This window comes from Ornithorhynchus anatinus, chromosome 18 (assembly GCF_004115215.2).
Source record: "Ornithorhynchus anatinus isolate Pmale09 chromosome 18, mOrnAna1.pri.v4, whole genome shotgun sequence".
Classification (NCBI taxonomy): Eukaryota; Metazoa; Chordata; class Mammalia; order Monotremata; family Ornithorhynchidae; genus Ornithorhynchus; species Ornithorhynchus anatinus.
The window spans coordinates 42768763-42785326 of record NC_041745.1 but is presented as its reverse complement, the minus strand read 5'-3'; the positions used below and the strand labels follow the sequence as shown (position 1 = coordinate 42785326).

Below are 16564 nucleotides of genomic sequence, written 5' to 3'. Positions count from 1 at the left end.
GGGGCTCGATGGGCATTCAGATTCCTCACAAAGGCCGTGCCTGGCTGGGCTTCCCGGAGTATTTTCCGCACGCTTCTCCGATAGAAGTTTCCTTCACTGTGGTAATCTTGCCCTCCCAGGTCGGGGATCGGATCGTCAGCATCAACGGGCAACTCGTGGACGGACTGTCTCACGCCGATGTGGTTCACCTCTTAAAGAACGCCTATGGAAACATCGTCCTGCAGGTACGGGTGATGGATGAGAGGGGAGGCCCCTGCTCGGGGTAGATAAGTCGGGAGCAGAAAAAATTGAGAGCCACTGGCGGTCGTTAGCACGGCCCAGCAGGATGCCCGCGGGGGCTGAATTATGCAGGGGGAAAGCAAGAAATTATTATTTTGTATTCAGAAATTTTTGAATACCACCCAGTCGGGTGGGGAGCACGATTCTCTGGAAAGCACAACAAGGGGAGAAAAATGACTCTTTGCCACACCTGATAAATCAACACGCGGCTGACTCTTGGCTTCTGGGTATCTTTTGTACACCCAGATTCGCTCGTCGGAGTAGGGAATGATTTCTTCTACTGCTAGCCTGTGACTGAGATGTCCAAAGTATTCTTTCCCTTTCTCCTCCTCATTTTTTTTCGGGGCGGGGGTTCGGGAGAGGGTAGTTGTTAAGCCATTACTATGTGTCAAACACCGTTTTAAGAACTCGGGTAGGTACAGGGTAATTAGTCGGATACAGTCCGTGCCCTATTTAATAACAATAATGATAACTGTGGTATGTATTAAGTGCTTACTATGTGCCCGGCTCTGTACTAAGATCTGGGGTAGATACAAGGTGATTGGGTTGGACAATCCCTAACCCACATGGGGCTCGCTTTCTTAATTCCAGTTTTACAGATGAGGTAACGGAGACCCGGAGAAGTGAAGTGACTCGTCCAGAGTCACACGGCAGACAAGTGGCGGAGCCGGGATTAGAACTCAGGTCCTTCTGACTCCCAGACCCGTGCTTTAGCCACTAAGTCATGCTGCTTCTCTTCCCATTCCTCCCGCTTTCCTCTCTTCCTCTTCTTTTCTCAAGGGAAGAAATATATCGTACGGTCATTTAGCCGGCTTTTGTTTTTAACCTTTGGCTGTTGGGCATTTTCCCATGTCTCCAAAAATGCAGACTTTGAATTGATACGCAAGGCGGGCGTATTGTAAGTAATATAAGGGCGGGGGGGTGGTTAAAAGTCCTGTGTCTCGCCAGATCTCATCAGAAGCAGAATAAGCCTTTCACAGGTTAAAACGTTACAAGGGAAAGGCAGGTTTGCTGTGTGTGTTTCTAGGAGATTCGATGGAAAGCGAGTTTTCTCTGAGCAACTAATCTGGCAGTCCTCTGGACTCTAAGCTTCTTGTTTGCAGGGAACGTGTCTACCAACTGTGTTATATTGGAGTCTCCCAAGCACTTAGTACTCTACACACAGTAAGTGCTCAAAAAATATAAAATGATGGTATTTGTTAAGCACTTTCTGTGTGCCAAGTACTGTTCTGAGCGCTGATCGATTGAAATACGATCGATCGATCGTCGCGGTCAGACCCGCTGGTACGAAAACCACATCTTGGTAGGTAAAACGGGGACACATGACCTTACTCTACAAGGAAAGATGGCCTCCAGGCCACGATCGATCTGGAAAATTAGAGTCAAAGTAGAAGCAAGTCCCCTCCTCCCCTTAATACCTCAGTCATGGAGTGCTAACTGCGTGCAAAGCACTGTACTAAACACTTGGGAGAGTACACTGCAACAGAGTTGGAGGACGCTAGCCTGCGGAGGACTGTAAAGCCAGACCCCAGGGAAAGGGAAAGAAAAAAAAGAAATGGTGATGCTCCTTTCGGGGCAGTCAGATTCAGATTGCTGCTCAGATTCTTTTTGAGTCATGTGTTCTTTAAAACGATTTATTGCCCCACGGTTTTCAGGGGAAAGTGATTGTGCAGGCCACCTGTGAAGTAAAGGGGTCGACTCAGGCATATGTTAGAAATCTGTTGTGTCCGCGTCTCCTGATTCGGATAACAATAATAATAATAATAATCATAGTCTTTTTTAAGCCCTTACAATGTGCCTAGCACTGTTGTAAGCGCCGGAGTAGATACGAGTTAATCGGGTTGGACGCGGTCCCTGTCCCACATGAAGCTCACTCTCTTAGCTGTGTGACTGTGGGCAAGTCGCTTCACTTCTCTGTGCCTCAGTTCCCTCATCTGTAAAATGGGGATTAAAACTGTGAGCCCCACGAGGGACAACCTGATCACCCTGTATCTAACCCAGCGCTTCGAACAGTGCTCTGCACATAGTAAGCGCTTAACAGTTACCAACATGATTAATCCCCGTTTTGCAGATGAGGTAACTGAGGCCCAGGGAAGTGAAGTGACTTCCTAAAATCACACAGCAGGCGTGTGGTGGAGCCGGGATTGGAACCCGGGCCCTTCCGACTCCCAGGCCCGAGCTCTATCCACGAAGCCACGTTGCTCCCCTTTGGACTTGGGGAAATTTAAAGTAGGAGAACCCCAAATCCTTTAATCCGACCTGAATTCTGTTTCATTGAAATGCAGGTAGCAGAAGGGCCCCGGTCACCCTCACTATCCTGTCATTAAATAATTGTATGTATTATCAGGTTACACAGCCTCCTGGCTACCTGCTGGGAGAGGTCAGATAATTATGTTCACTGGTGTGGAGAAAGCTTATTATCAAATATGTCCTCACAGGGAATCTTCAACTGCTGTTTGCATAGGGGAGATTAGCGTCTCAGGGGGCATGCGGGCATCCTCTCTGGAAGCATCTCTCTCCAATTTAATCTGCCTTCTGCAGGTGGCGTAATGAGATAAAAATAAGCTTTTTTTTTTCCCCCACCAGGGTGAGAAACTCTGTTATATTTCTGGCGGCCAGCTGCAGATTTGTAAATATGGAATCCTCCTTGCTCGATCTGGGGGAGAGCCGGAAACGTTTCCGCGGTCTTTCTTCCCTTGCAGCTGTGGGGGGTTTTGACGTTTCTGAGGTCCCTTCCCTCGTGGGTTCGCTCCTGCGGGTCTTCGGGGTGTTGAGGGGTCGAAAGCGAACGTCGCAGGTTCACTCTGAAACCCCGCTGCCCCGTCCAGGGGGGTGGAGAGCCGGGTGGAGGAATGGATTTGAAATATCTCTCGGTCGTATCGTTGGAACGCAGCCCTCGGAAGTTAGCGGGCGCTATCCGCTAATCCCCCAGCTCTGCGGAGCAAAGGAAAGCAATTTGGGAGTGCGGCCTCTGGCCTCTTACCCACCGTTGGCCTTCTGCATCTCTCCCTCCACCCCGCTCCACGGATTGTGGACAGATCACACGCTCCTCCGATCCAACTCTGAGCCTTCTTTCCTGCTCCCCTAAACCCCCTCCCTTGGCCCTTGTTCAGAACTCTCCCGCTCGGGGTAGGGAAGCAACATGGAGAGAGTAGTGGAGAGAGCACGGGCCTGGAAAATCAGAAGGTTGTGGGTTCTAATCCTGGACCCGCCACTTGTCTGTTCTGTGCCCTAGGGCAAGTCATTTCACTTCCCTGCACCTCAGTTTCCTCATCTGTAAAATGGGGATTGAGACCGCGAGCCCCACGTGGAGCAGGGACTGCATCCAACTCGGTCTGCCCGTATCCACCCCAGCCCTTAGTACAGTGCCCGGCACATAGTAAGTGCTTAACAAATACCAGAATTATAATTGTCATTATCATTATTACCAAACCCTTGGCCTCAGCACCATCTCCCCCCATCCCACTCCCGACCCTGGGACATTAGAAAAATGGACAGTAGAGAAGCCATTCTCTCCCCGTTGCTGGCTAACTCCTTAATAGTAATTATGGTATTTCTTAAGGGCTTACTATGTGCCGAGCACCGTTCTAAGCATTAGACCCTGTTCTAAGTGCCGGGCACTGTTTTAAGCGCTCTGACCCTGCAGTATTCTCACTGGACTGCCAGTCTTTCTGTCGAGTGTAGTATCTTTTAGGGGAACCTCGTTCCTTAAATCCAATCTCTACCTCCAGGCAGGCAAACTCTCTTTCATAAAATGGAAATTGGGGCATTCGGGGTGTCGACGAGTAAACTAGATGACCACCCGCCACCCAGAGTAATTTTAGTAGATAGAATTCATTCATTCATTCAGTCGTATTTATTGAGCGCTTACCTTGTGCACTGCGCTGTACTAAGTGCTTGGGGGAATACAGCAGAACACTAAACAGACTCATTCCCTGCCCGCAACGAGCTCTTCTTGACCACCTCCTATGCCGCTCCGGGCATCTTATCGTGAGTGTTCCGCTTCTGTTCATTCATACGTTAATTCGGTCGTATTTATGGAGCACTTACTGTCTGCTGTTGCTGCGTCGGCGTGGCATCTATTCATTTTGGATGTAGAGCGCATTAAAAATTCCACCAGGCCTCAAGTTGTCGCTCCATTCTGTGGTCAGGACGTTCCGACACTTTACGTCGGTCTGAAAACAGCGAGGCACCGGGTCAGAAAATAAGCCAAAAGAGTTGTGCTAGTAGCTTCAGGATCCCCGCGTTTTAAGAGAGGACAGGTGGATATGCAACCTGTGTCACTTTGCAAGAGGGCAGTGACCTCGTCTTGTATGATATTATTAATAATAACAATACTTACAGTACATGTTAAGCGCTATGTGCCAAGCACTGTTCAAAGCTCTGGGGTGCACAGATTGGACACAGTCCCTGTCCCACGTGGGGCTCACTGTCTTCATCCCCATTTTCCAGGTGAGGGAACTGAGACCCAGAGAAGTGAAGTCACACAGCAGACAAGGGGCGGAGCTGGGATTAATAATAATAATAATAATAATAATGTTGGTATTTGTTAAGCACTTACTATGTGCAGAGCACCGTTCTAAGCGCCGGGGGAGATACAGGTTAATCAGGTCGTCCCACATGAGGCTCACAGTCTTACTCCCCATTTTCCAGATGAGGGAACTGAGGCCCAGAGAAGTGAAGTGACTTGCCCACAGCCACACCGCTGACAGGTGGCAGAGCTGGGATTCGAACCCACGACCTCTGACTCCCAAGCCTGAGCTTTGTCCACTGAGCCACGCTGCTTCTCCCCCACAGAGGGACGCAATTGTCGTTGGGTGGTCTAGAGGGGAAAAGGAGTCCCCAAACCAGCGGATAACCGAACGAGACCAATGCGAGCGGAAGTTCAGAAGGATCAGTCACCCAGTTTTTCGTCAAATTGAGATTTCTTCCCGTCGGATGCGGTCGCTTGAGTGGAGTCGCCGACAAGAACCGTCTCCGTTCTCGCCTCTCGAAGGCACAACGCGGAGGCGATGTCTGACGTTTCTCAAACGTTCTTTTCAGGTCGTGGCAGACACCAACATCAGCGCCATAGCCACCCAGTTAGAGAGCATGTCTGGGGGCTGCCACCTAACGCCCCCCACCACTGAACGGCGCCCGGAAGAGCCCGGGTAAGTCCTCCCGACCCGACTCGGATGGAGCCACTTCTCACCGTCAGACCTGCCAAGGCTGAGCGCGGGACTCTTCATTCAATAGTATTTATTGAGCGCTTACTATGTGCAGAGCACTTTACTAAGCGCTTGGGATGAACAAGTTGGCAACAGATAGAGACGGTCCCTGCTGTTCGACGGGCTTACAGTCTAATCGGGGGAGATGGACAGACGAGAACAATGGCGATAAATAGAGTCGAGGGGAAGAACATCTCGTAAAAACAATGGCAACTAAATAGAATCAAGAGAGGAGGGAGGGCCAAGCGAGTGAATTTCAGAGAACTACTCTCCCCCCGCACCCAAAAACACACATTTGCCATCCCTCCAGAAGAGACACTGATCCATCATCCCCTCTCTTAGCATTTCCCCGTTGTCCGTATTACGCTCTTCATTTTTCCAAAGCGCTTTCGCCTCATCTGGCTCATTCGTTCCTCAGAACACCCCTGCGAGACGAGTGTTCTCATCCCCATTGTACAGAGGAGGAACTGAGGCCCGGGTTGATGACGTGACTGGCCCAGGGTCACCCAGCGGGCCGGACAGAGCCGGGACTAGAGCCCGGATTTCCGGACGCATCGCTCCCTGCCCTGTCCTCTGGGCCCTAACTGCTGTCCCGGTTCTCCATCGGAATTCACTCCCCTGCCTTAGGATGTGGGTAAATAGTCATCGTGGAACTTGTTAAGCGCTTACTACGTGCCAAGCACCGTACTGAGAGCCGAGGTAGAGAGCAGAAGCAGAACTGAGTCCCTCTCCCCCATGGGGCTCCCCAGTCGTAAAGGGAAGGAGATGGGGTGTTGTATCCCTATTTTACAAATGAGACACCAAGGCTCAGAGAAATTCAGTGACTCGCCCAAAGCCACACAAGCCAGTGACAGAGCCATGATCCCCTGGCTTCCAGGTCCGGGCCTTTTCCATTAATCCAGTCTGCTTCCTTCGGGAAGTATTGATGCGTGTTTCAGGGCCCAGCTGGAGCAGAGGACAGAAATTCCAGAAGCCTTTTATTATTATTTTTTGAATGGCATTTGTTAAGCGATTCTATGTGCCAGACTGTACTAAGCGCTGGGGTAGGTAGATAGAAGCTAATCAGGTTAGACACAGTCAAGCCCCATATGGGGCTCACGGTCTTTAAATCCCCGTTTTCCGGATGAGGCAACTGAGTCCCGGAGCCCAAGGACCCCACTCCGGAGTAGCCCGTAGCCAATTCAAGAGTCTGGTCATTCCAACCTATCTATCCGCAGGGATCGTCTTTGCAAGAGCCGGCCCTCCCTCCCGGCGACTTCTAAGAAAGGCAGGCTCCACCTCAAAGAGGTCCCGGAGGCTAAATAAGTTTCCAAAAATAATATCGTGTATCATTACCCCCATCATATAGATGAGGAAACTGAGGCTCCCAGAGGATAAGGAAATCCTAGTAATAATTATCGTGGTACCTGTTAAGCGCTTACTATGTGGCAAGCACTATTCTAAGCGCTGGGGTAGATACGAGTTAAGCAGGTTGGACACGGTCCCTGTCCCCCATGGGCCTCACAATCTTAATCCCCATTTTATAGATGAGGTAACTGAGGCCCAGAGAAGTGAAGTGACTTGCCCAAGGACACGTAGCAGACAAGTGGCGGAGCTGGGATTAGAACCCGGGCCCGTGCTCTATCTACTAAGCCACTTTGGCTACCCTGTGAAAGTGATACGTACCATTTATCCTCCTTCTGGGGAAACGGAGGCCTAGGCTGAGCCCCATCTTGGGACTTGACGAGGATTCTTCCTCTCCAGTTGCATTTGTTGGTCGGAAGTTCTTCCTCCATCCGATCGTGGTCATCCGAGGCAGAGGACGGCCGCTGCTCTCGAGTTATTCTGCCCCTTACGCTTTTGTGTCACTGAAATGGCTTCCTTCCTGGAAGTAATGCCTCTGGGAACTCGGGAACCTTCAGAGAAGCGGAATCTGTCATTTTTTTTAGATATATTATTGTCTGCCTCCCCCTCTAGACTGCGAGATGGTTGTGGGTAGGGAATGTGAATTCTATTGTATTGTCCTCTTCTAAGCACTTAGTACAGTGCTCTGCACACAGTAAGCACTCAGTAAATACCACTGATCGATTGAATATTGGCATCCAATTGGACCCGTTAGTGTCCGAGAGCAGCGAATTATAGGACTGGTTGGTTAGTTTCTACTAGCTTTTACTATTTTTTATGATATTCGTTAAGCACTTACTATGTGCCAGGAGCCGTGCTAAGCTCTAGGGTAGATACAAGATAATCGGGTTGGACAGTCCCCGTCCCATCTGGGGCTCACCGCCTTAATCCCCATTTTACAGATGGGGCCACCGAGGCACAGAGAAGTGAAGTGACTTGTCCAAGATCACGCAGCAGACAAGTGGCCGAGCAGGGATTCGAACCCAATCCTTCTGACGCCCAGGCCGTATCCACTAGGCCTTGCTGCTTCCTATTAAGAGCTTGCATCGGGTCAAGCCCTGGACTGTACTAAGTCTGGGATGATTCCAAATAATGGCATTCAGGCACAATCCCTGCCCCACCAGGGGTTCACGGTCTCAGCGGGGGAAGACAGACATCTGTAGACACGACGCAGACGCCAGGAGCCCGTAGAAAACAAAAAGGCCAAAATAGGGAGAGTAGAAAGCTGTGTGAACAGTAAAATATTCCTTAGAGGGAATATTCTGATGATGTAAGCAGACCCAATATAGTCCCTTTCCCGCCTGGGGCTCCTAGTGTAAAAGGGAAGGGCCACAGCTATTTATTTCATCCCCATTTTACAGATGAGGAAGCCGAGGCGCAGAACGCACACCCGAGCCCAAATGGGAACTAAATCCAATCGCTATAAAGCGTGATATTGTCTAAGAGAAGTCTTCCACACGGGATTGAGCTGGGCCCGAAGCAGTCATTTATTTAAAATGAAACCTTTTGGGTCCCTCCCTTCCCTCTTGACCCTTCCAGTCATTTCAGCGTGACGTGGTGGAAAGAGCAAGGGCCTGGAAGTCAGAAGATGTGAGTTCTAAACCCAGCTCTGCCCCATTTCTGCCCCGGGACCTCGGGCAAGTCGCTTCACTTCTCTGGGCCTCGGTTCCCTCGTCTGTAAAATGGGGATTAAGCCTGTGAGCCCCAAGGGGGACGGGGACTGCGTCCAACCCGATCTGCTTACATCCAGGGTTTACAACAGTGTTTGGCTCATTGTAAGCACTTGACAGATGCCGTTGTTCTTATTATTTCTTTAGTGAAGTGAGAAACCCACGTGAGAGTCAGCTCTTTGACCGGAACCCAGATTTGCCGCAGGTCTCTGAGACGCTGTGGTCTGAGGCTCCTCCAGCTTCTCTGGGGTAATGTGGTAACCGTCTCCGTCTCAGTTTATTTGCTCCACTGAGATGACTCTTGTTACGCCACATGAGAGCATCGGAGACAAGTGAAATAATCTTCACTCAGCCTTTTACTGAGAGTTGACAGACCCCGTCCCCCCCCCCCGTCCCCCGTCCCCCTCCCCACCAATAGATGGAAACATTTTTAGGACAGAAGTTCATTTTCTGACTTCACTCCCCACTCGGAGTGTGAAAGGAGGGTGAAAACCTTAAAGCCCAAGTCCCTTGGGTCACCGGCCCAACCGCGCTTAGTATAGTGCCTGGCACGTACTAAGCGCTTAACAAACACCATAATAATAACAATGCTAACACGGCCAGCCAAATGGCAAAAGACAAGTTCGGGTTGGTTGGTTTTTTTTAAGGAGGGGGGAGGGAGAATAGAAAAACTCCAACGACCGAGGCGTAAGCCGTAATTCCCCAGTTTGAAAGTCTCTCTTCACAGCTCTCTTCTTCCGCGCAGACGAAAGCCCCACTGAACGTATATGGCGTGCCTTGTGTTTCAGAACCCCTCAACCTAAGATTATTGCTATGGAGAAAGGCTCTGATGGACTGGGTTTTAGTATTGTAGGGGGATACGGAAGTCCCCACGGAGACCTGCCCATATATGTCAAGACTATATTTGCAAAGGTATTTTTTTTCCTCTTTATGGAGTTTTTATTTTTATTTTTAACCAAGATCGGTGAGCAACTGGAGCGATACACTTTACCTCGGGTTTGTGCGGGTTTCTTCCGGCCTCTCTGTTGGAGCAAAATAACCAGCCCAGCGAGAGAAGCCGTGGTCGCCGAGGAGATCTGATTTCTTTAGAAAGACGGTTCAGCCTCAAGAAGGCCCTCCCCATCGGCAGACCCGCCCGCCGTGGGAATGAGAGTGCTGCCCCTGTAGCGGGAGAGAAAAAGAGTGGCCACTCTCTTTCTCCATTCGTTCCTGAAAAAGAGAAGCAGCGTGGCTAGAGCCCGGGCCTGGGAGTTAGTAGGTCATGGGTTCTAATCCTGGCGCTCCCATTTGTCTGCTGTGTGAACTTGGGAAGTCACTTCACTCCCCGGGGCCTCAGTTCCCTCATCTGCAAAATGGGGATGGAGGCGGTGGGCCCCACGAGGGACGGGGACTGAGTCCGACCCCATTTGCTTGTAGCTGCCCCGACGGTGCCTGGCACGTGATAAGTGCTTAACAAATACCAGAAATGTTATTATTTTTCATTTATTCAAAATCTCCCCGTGTAGACTGGGCGCTCATTGTGGGCGGGGAATGTGTCTGCTGTTAGAGTGTACTCTCCCAAGCACTTAGTACAGTGCTTTGCACACAGTAAGTGCTCAGTAAAAACGATTGAATGAATGAGTTGTATTTATTGAGCGCTTACTGTGCGCAGAGCGCCGTCCTAAGCTCATGGGAGAGTACGGTATAACCATAAACAGGCCCTTTCCCTGCCCACAGTGAGTTTACGATCTAGAGGGGGCTTACAAGTGACTTGCCCAAGGTCACGCAACAGACGGGGGTGGAGCGGGAGAATTACAACCCAGGTCTTCCTGCCACCCAGGCCCGTGCTCTACCCACCAGGCCACGCTGCTTCGTCCTTCCTGCGCTGCTGCCGACTGACCGCAGCTGCAGCCCCGGAAGGCAGCGCGAGAGCAAAGTAATGGCGGTACTCGTAAAGTGCTTACTGAGTGCCAAGCACTGCGCCGAACGCTGGGATAGAAACAAAACAATCAGGTTGGAGCCGGTCTCTACCCCTCAGAGATCCGGTTGGAACCTCCATTTTGCAGATGAGGAAACGGAAGCGCGGAGAGGTGAAGCGACTTGCCCGAGGTCACCCAGCCAACAAGTGGCAGAGCGTGGATTAGAACCCAGGGCCCAGGCCCGGGCTCTTTCCACCAGGTCACACTGCTCCTCGCGCTGTAGTGGAGGCCGGGCCTCTGACTCGAAAGTCTGGATGAAAGAGCCTTTTAATAATAATAATAATAATGACGGTATTTGTTAAGCGCTTACTCTGTGCGGACCACTGTTCTAAGCGCTTTTCCACCGAAGTAGAGTGGCCTAGTGGCTCCGCCGCGTGTCTCCTGTGTGACCCTGGGCAAGTCATTTCGCGTCTCTGGACCTCAGTTGCCTCATCTGTAAAATGGGGATTAAGACTGCGAGCCCCACGGGGGACAGGGACTCTGTCCAACCTGATCAGCTTGGATCTACCCCGGCGCTGAATGCGGTGCCTGGCACATAGTAAGCGCTTAACAAATACCATTTTAAAAAAAAAAAGAAGTGACAGCATGGAGGGCCTTGGTTCTCAAAGCTACGGGGGACAGCCCTGTCGCTGGCGCTCCAGGAACACCTCCCTACCTTATAGCTTCCTGCCAACAGCAGGAGCTGTACTAGACGCTGAGCTGCAGGCTGAGACGCCACCCAAGCTGTGCTGGGCCATTCCGAGACGAGAAAGGGGCCAGAAGCTCTCTGGAAGGGCTTCGTCGGCGGAAACGTGCTCACTAAACCTTACCGTCCCTCTGAAACGGTCCAGATTTCCGCGGACCGTACGGAAATAACTCTTCCATCAGCCGTGAGCGCTCGCTGTGTGCAGAGCGCTGCGCAAGGCGCTTGGGAGAGCCCGGGAGAACAGCGTTAAGAGACGCTTTCCCTGTCTGTAGACACTAGACTCTAGCTAGGCTTGGTCTCCGCTCCATCCCTGTGTCGGGAGGGTCGCGGACGAGTGAGTCGAAGGGCCGTGTAACGGCGAGGCCGTGACGGGAGGATTTCTCGTCTCCAGGGAGCGGCGGCAGACGGCGGGAGACTGAAGCGGGGAGACCAGATCCTCGCCGTCAACGGGGAAGCCCTGGAGGGGGTCACCCACGAGCAGGCGGTGGCCATCCTGAAGCGCCAGAGAGGAACCGTAACCTTAACCGTGTTGTCCTGAGCCCCCCCACCCCGCCCCCGGAGAGCCACGGCCGGTCTAGAGTGAGATGAAAAGCCACCTCCGACGCAGGCTGGGCCCGACTGCTCTCCTCCCCTTTTCGAGGAGAAGGGATCTGGGATTTCGCCTCCCGATGGGAACGAATTTCCAGAATCGAATTTCCTCTCTCGGGCCCTGACTCCCCGCCTCCCCCGAAAATTCAAATCCCTCTTGGTTCCACCTTTTAGCTTCGGGATTTGCCGACACCCCCCAGCCCCCCGCCTCGCCCCTCGCCGCAGACGGGGTCCTGCGGAGCTGCCGATCCCCAAACGGAGACCCCTCCTCCCTTTCCCCGCGTGCCGAAAATTAACAGCGTCAGAGCTCCTCTGATGAGCAGTAGCAAATGCTAAGTGACTTGTCATCTCGCTCATGATTTACTTATGCTAATTGTCCCTTCAAGTATGCCAGAAAACATTCAATTACCAGTGTTCCAAGTGATGAAATAGCCAATTCTCCTGGGGGAAATTATCCGGGCTCTACCCAGCCTTCGAGTCCAATCGCGACTTCTCCGATTCATCTGTCCGGATCGGTCCTTGCGAGGTAGTTGCCGACAGCGATGAGGAATCAACTTGTAGACTTTTAGGACGAAACGGGGCCCGTCCCCTTTCCCAGCCGCTTAGAAGTCTTCCCAACCCCATTGCTCTATGAGGAAAGGATGAATCAGATAATAATAATAATAATGATGGTATTTGTTAAGCGCTTACTATGTGCCGAGCACTGTTCTAAGCGCCGGGGGGGGATACCAGGTAATCAGATTGTCCCACTTGGGACTCACAGTCTTCATCCCCATTTGACAGTAAAGGTACCTGAGGCCCAGAGAAGCCAAGTGACTTGCCCAAAATCACACAGCTGCTAGGTGGCGGAGCCGGGATTAGAACCCACCACCTCTGACTCCCAAGCCCGCGCTCTTTCCACTAAGCCACGCGGCTTCTCGATGCTAGTAATAATAATAAAAAAACGGCGGTACTTGTTAAGCGCTTACGACGGGCCAAGCACTGTTCTGAGCGCCGGGGTAGAAAGCGGATAACCAGATACTTGCGCTTCACAACCTAAGGGGAGGGAGAACGGATGTTGAATCCCCATTTTACAGATGAGGTGACCGAGGCACAGAGAATTCATTCGGTCGTATTTACTGAGCGCTTACTGTGTGCAGAGCGCTGTACTAAGCGCTTGGAAGGTACAATTGGGCAACAGATAGAGACAGTCCCTACCCAGTGAGCTCACAGTGTCTAGAAGAGGGGGAGTGAAGTGAGTTACTCCGAGTCCCCGCGGCAGGCAAGTGGCAGAGCCGGGGTCGGAACCCAGCCCTCGCTGCTCCGGATTTACCAGTCGGCTCCGCCGGAGCGGTTCGCCTCCGCGTCTTGCCGTGGGACCAGGCTGAGTGATGCTCTGCTGCTGCCATCGGGGCATGGGGAGGGAGAGCTTGGCACCGGCACGGGCACCCGCCGCCAGATCCCGTCCGTAAGCGGGTGAGGCCGCTTCATCTCCTCCCAGGGCGACTTCCTCTCCCCTTCAGCTGCGTCTGCTTCGGTCTCCCCGGACCCAACCGGGGGGCGGCGGGAGCGGGGAGGAGATGGGCGGACGGCTCGCCGACGCTCCCGCCGACCCACAGCAGCTCTTCTGCGGGGGGAAAGGGGGGAAATTCCGGGAAAACCGGCTTTGGTCCCGGTATTTAGCGGCGGGTGGGTTCGGAAGTGCTTCCCGCGAACGCCTCCGCTGGCCACCAGGTCCCGGAGCTCGCCCGCCGGGACGGAACGGCGACGTGGGTGGCGGCGGAAGCCAGCCCCCCGCGGACGCTGCCCACTCTGACACGGAAGCAAACTTCGATGGGCCCCTCCGAAGCCGTCCCCTAGGGTTGCCGCATTTTAGGCGCTCATCACAGTGCTTTGCCCATGCTACGCGCTCGGTAAATACGATGGAATGAATTCGAATTCCAAGTACTCCCTGACCCTGTGTGATCACAAAGTGCATTAACACGTCGGAATATTTGAATGCCTATTCCAGAATCTAGTGCCTGATCTTTACGTTTCAACTGCCTTCCCTGTCCAAGGTTATACTGATAGTTTTTCGTTTGGAGATTTGTTTTCGTTATGCGGCGTTAGTAGACTCTGTTCCCTAAATACACAGAATTTTATAAATTACAGAACCTGGGGTATCAACTTCGCCAGAACATAAAGGGCAGCAGAGGCAAAATTGAATGTCAATAAAACTTGAGAACGCTCCTTGAAGCTTCCAGATTTTAAAAATCCAACGCCGGAATCGCTCTGCCCGATTTCGATCCGACCACCGTTAAAAAAACGAGAAGTTATTCAGATTCAAATCTTTGAATTCAAATATCTGAAAATTCAAATATTTCTTTGAAATAAGAACTTCAGTAATGCCCAACAACGTCAGCCACTTGCCCGTCCAGCCCCCAGATCCACACCGACGGGACCTAGGATGCTCGGAAGAAGCGCGTGCCGAATGTCCTCCGGGACTAGTATCCTCATGGTCAAAGATGGGCCTTCCCACACCCCCGACTGTCATTCATTCATTCGGTCGTATTCATTGAGCGCTTACTGTGTGCAGAGCACTGTACTAAGCCCTCGGAAAGTACAATTCGGCAACAGATAGAGACGACCCCTACCCAACAACGGGCTCAGAGACTCTCCCTTCTCCGTCCCCGCCTTTCCCTCCTGTCATCCCTGAATCTATCCAGATTCCCCTGGAAACTGCTGATGTTTTCTGCCCCACCCATTCGTGAGAACAGCCCCCCACCTGTTGGATTCTACCATAATGCTCCGTTACTTCTCGTGAAAATCTTTTGATTTCAGGGTCCGCCCTACTAAAGCTAGGAAGAATCGTGGGCTGCAACATTTTGCCCGTCTCGTTCGAAAATGAACGGGATTGTTGCTTCTTGTAACTTGCACTTTGTGTCGATTGTATTCCTGCCAAAAACTGTCTTTGCACCTTACAGGTAAACCAGTGGTTGCGTGGGGGGGGGGAAGGATTGGAAAGGACCCAGTTGGAGAATAAACGACCGTCGCTTGTTTCCCCGGGACCTCTCGGGTTTCGGGGGCGGGTGGGGGTTGACTGGGGGCGGAAGGGGGGGGATCCGTCCTGTCGTAGGTGGGGAGGAGACGGACCACGTGATGGGAATGCTGAAAGTCTAGATGTATAAATGAAGTGGAAGAAAATGATTTATGATTTCCAAAGATTCTAAATAAAATCGACTTGCATAAATGGTCGACCGTCTCGTGCGTGTGTAATAATAGTGAATGGGTGGCACCAAGCACCCTGCTAAGGGCTCGGGCAGATAGAAGGTCATCAGGTAAGACGAAAACTCCATGCTCTGCACACAGTAAATGCTCAATAAATACGACTGAACGAATGAATCCCGTGTAAAAATCTCAGAATCTGAGCCTCATTTTGCAAAAACTGAGGCACAAGAGAATTTAAATGACTTCTCCAGGCTCCCAAAGCGGGCGGATCCGTCCATTCTTTCATTCAATTCAGTTGTATTTATTGAGCGCTTGCTGTGTGCAGAGCACTTTACTAAGCGCTTGGAAAGTACAATTCAGATTCGAGTTTCAGATTAGAACCAAGGTCCTTGGATTTCCTGATCTGTGGTCTTTCCTCTAGACCCACTGGGGGGGTGGGAGTGGGGAGGGAAAGAAGAAGGGAGGGAGTGTGCATCCCATGTGGATTCATTCGAGCACTGGCTTCTCTTTTGCTCTCCCGTTTAACGGAATCGGTTTTGAAATACCGTCATCGTCAATCTTACAGTCGATGCTGTAATTACAGAGAAGCAGCGTGGCTCAGTGGAAAAGAGCCTGGGCTTGGGAGTCAGAAGTCAGGGGTTCGAATCCCGGCTCTGTCACTTGTCAGCTGTGTGCCTGTGGGCGAGTCACTTCACTTCTCCGTGCCTCATTTCCCTCATCTGTAAAATGGGGATTGACTGTGAGCCTCATGTGGGACAACCTCATTACCCTGTATCTACCCAGCACTTAGAACAGTGCTCTGCACATAGTAAGCGCTTAACAAATGCCAACACTATTAATTAACGAACGAAATCAAAGAGGACTTCCAGGGCCTGCCCTGCAGGAAGACCTTCGGTAGCTGGGCCAGGTGAGTAGTGTTTTCTCCCGGGTCTCGAGCACCTTCCCACCCCCCCCCACACTTCTGCCGTTTCCAGCCACTGGCAGTTTGGCTACGTCCTGGGCTGTCCGCCGGGCCCCGCCGCTTCTCCGGTTGTCCTCCCCTCTTCTGGGCCCTCATCGATGGAGGAACCCCGGGCATCTGCTCTGGGCCCCGTTAGAGCAGCCGTTTATCGTTTCCGGCCGGTCTGCCTGGGATTCCCGTTACTCGGAAGCGGCGCCCCGGGTTCACGGGGACCCGAGAGCGGATCGCGGCGGCACCAGAACGAGGGAGGGGGGACCGAGGTGTCCCCGTGGGGAGACTATCTAGAATGGGTTGGCCTCGGGTGAGCGCCCATAAAATCGTGCACCTGACCTCCTCCTCTGGACGGTGACGTAGCTCGTTGTGGGCAGGGAACGTGTCCGTTTACTGTTACTGTCCTCTCCCAAGTGCTTAGTACAGTGCCCTGCACACAGTAAGCGCTCAGTGGATACGAATGAATGAATGCACCCGTCCGGTGGCCACACGTGGGCTGTCGGTGGCCACTCCATCCTCGCTCTTTCCGTCTGCTGGCCGGCGGGAGGGCCGGGCACTCTGTCGGTTCAGGGCCAGCTCTGCCTGGATCACGGTCGCAGAGGATTAGAAGCAGGCCTTACTCCTGGTCACCTGAGCCCAGCTTGGCTTCAGCTGAA

The 16564-nt window shown here is 52.2% G+C and overlaps 1 protein-coding gene across 11 annotated transcripts in view; it reads left to right on the top strand.

The window, feature by feature from the left end:
• PATJ (PATJ crumbs cell polarity complex component) overlaps positions 1 to 12489 on the top strand; it is a 224080-nt gene extending 211591 nt beyond the window's left edge. For 10 of the 11 annotated variants that reach the window (XM_029083120.2, XM_039914706.1, XM_029083123.2 and 7 more), the window contains 4 exons: positions 120 to 224; positions 5323 to 5429; positions 9328 to 9451; positions 11574 to 12489. In XM_029083120.2, the coding sequence (XP_028938953.1) occupies positions 120 to 224; positions 5323 to 5429; positions 9328 to 9451; positions 11574 to 11720 (483 nt within the window). In that variant the 3' untranslated portion in view covers positions 11721 to 12489. The remainder of the gene's footprint in view (positions 1 to 119; positions 225 to 5322; positions 5430 to 9327; positions 9452 to 11573) is intronic. The other variant, XM_029083121.2, reaches the window with a different exon arrangement.
• The last annotated feature ends 4075 nt before the right edge of the window (positions 12490 to 16564 follow it).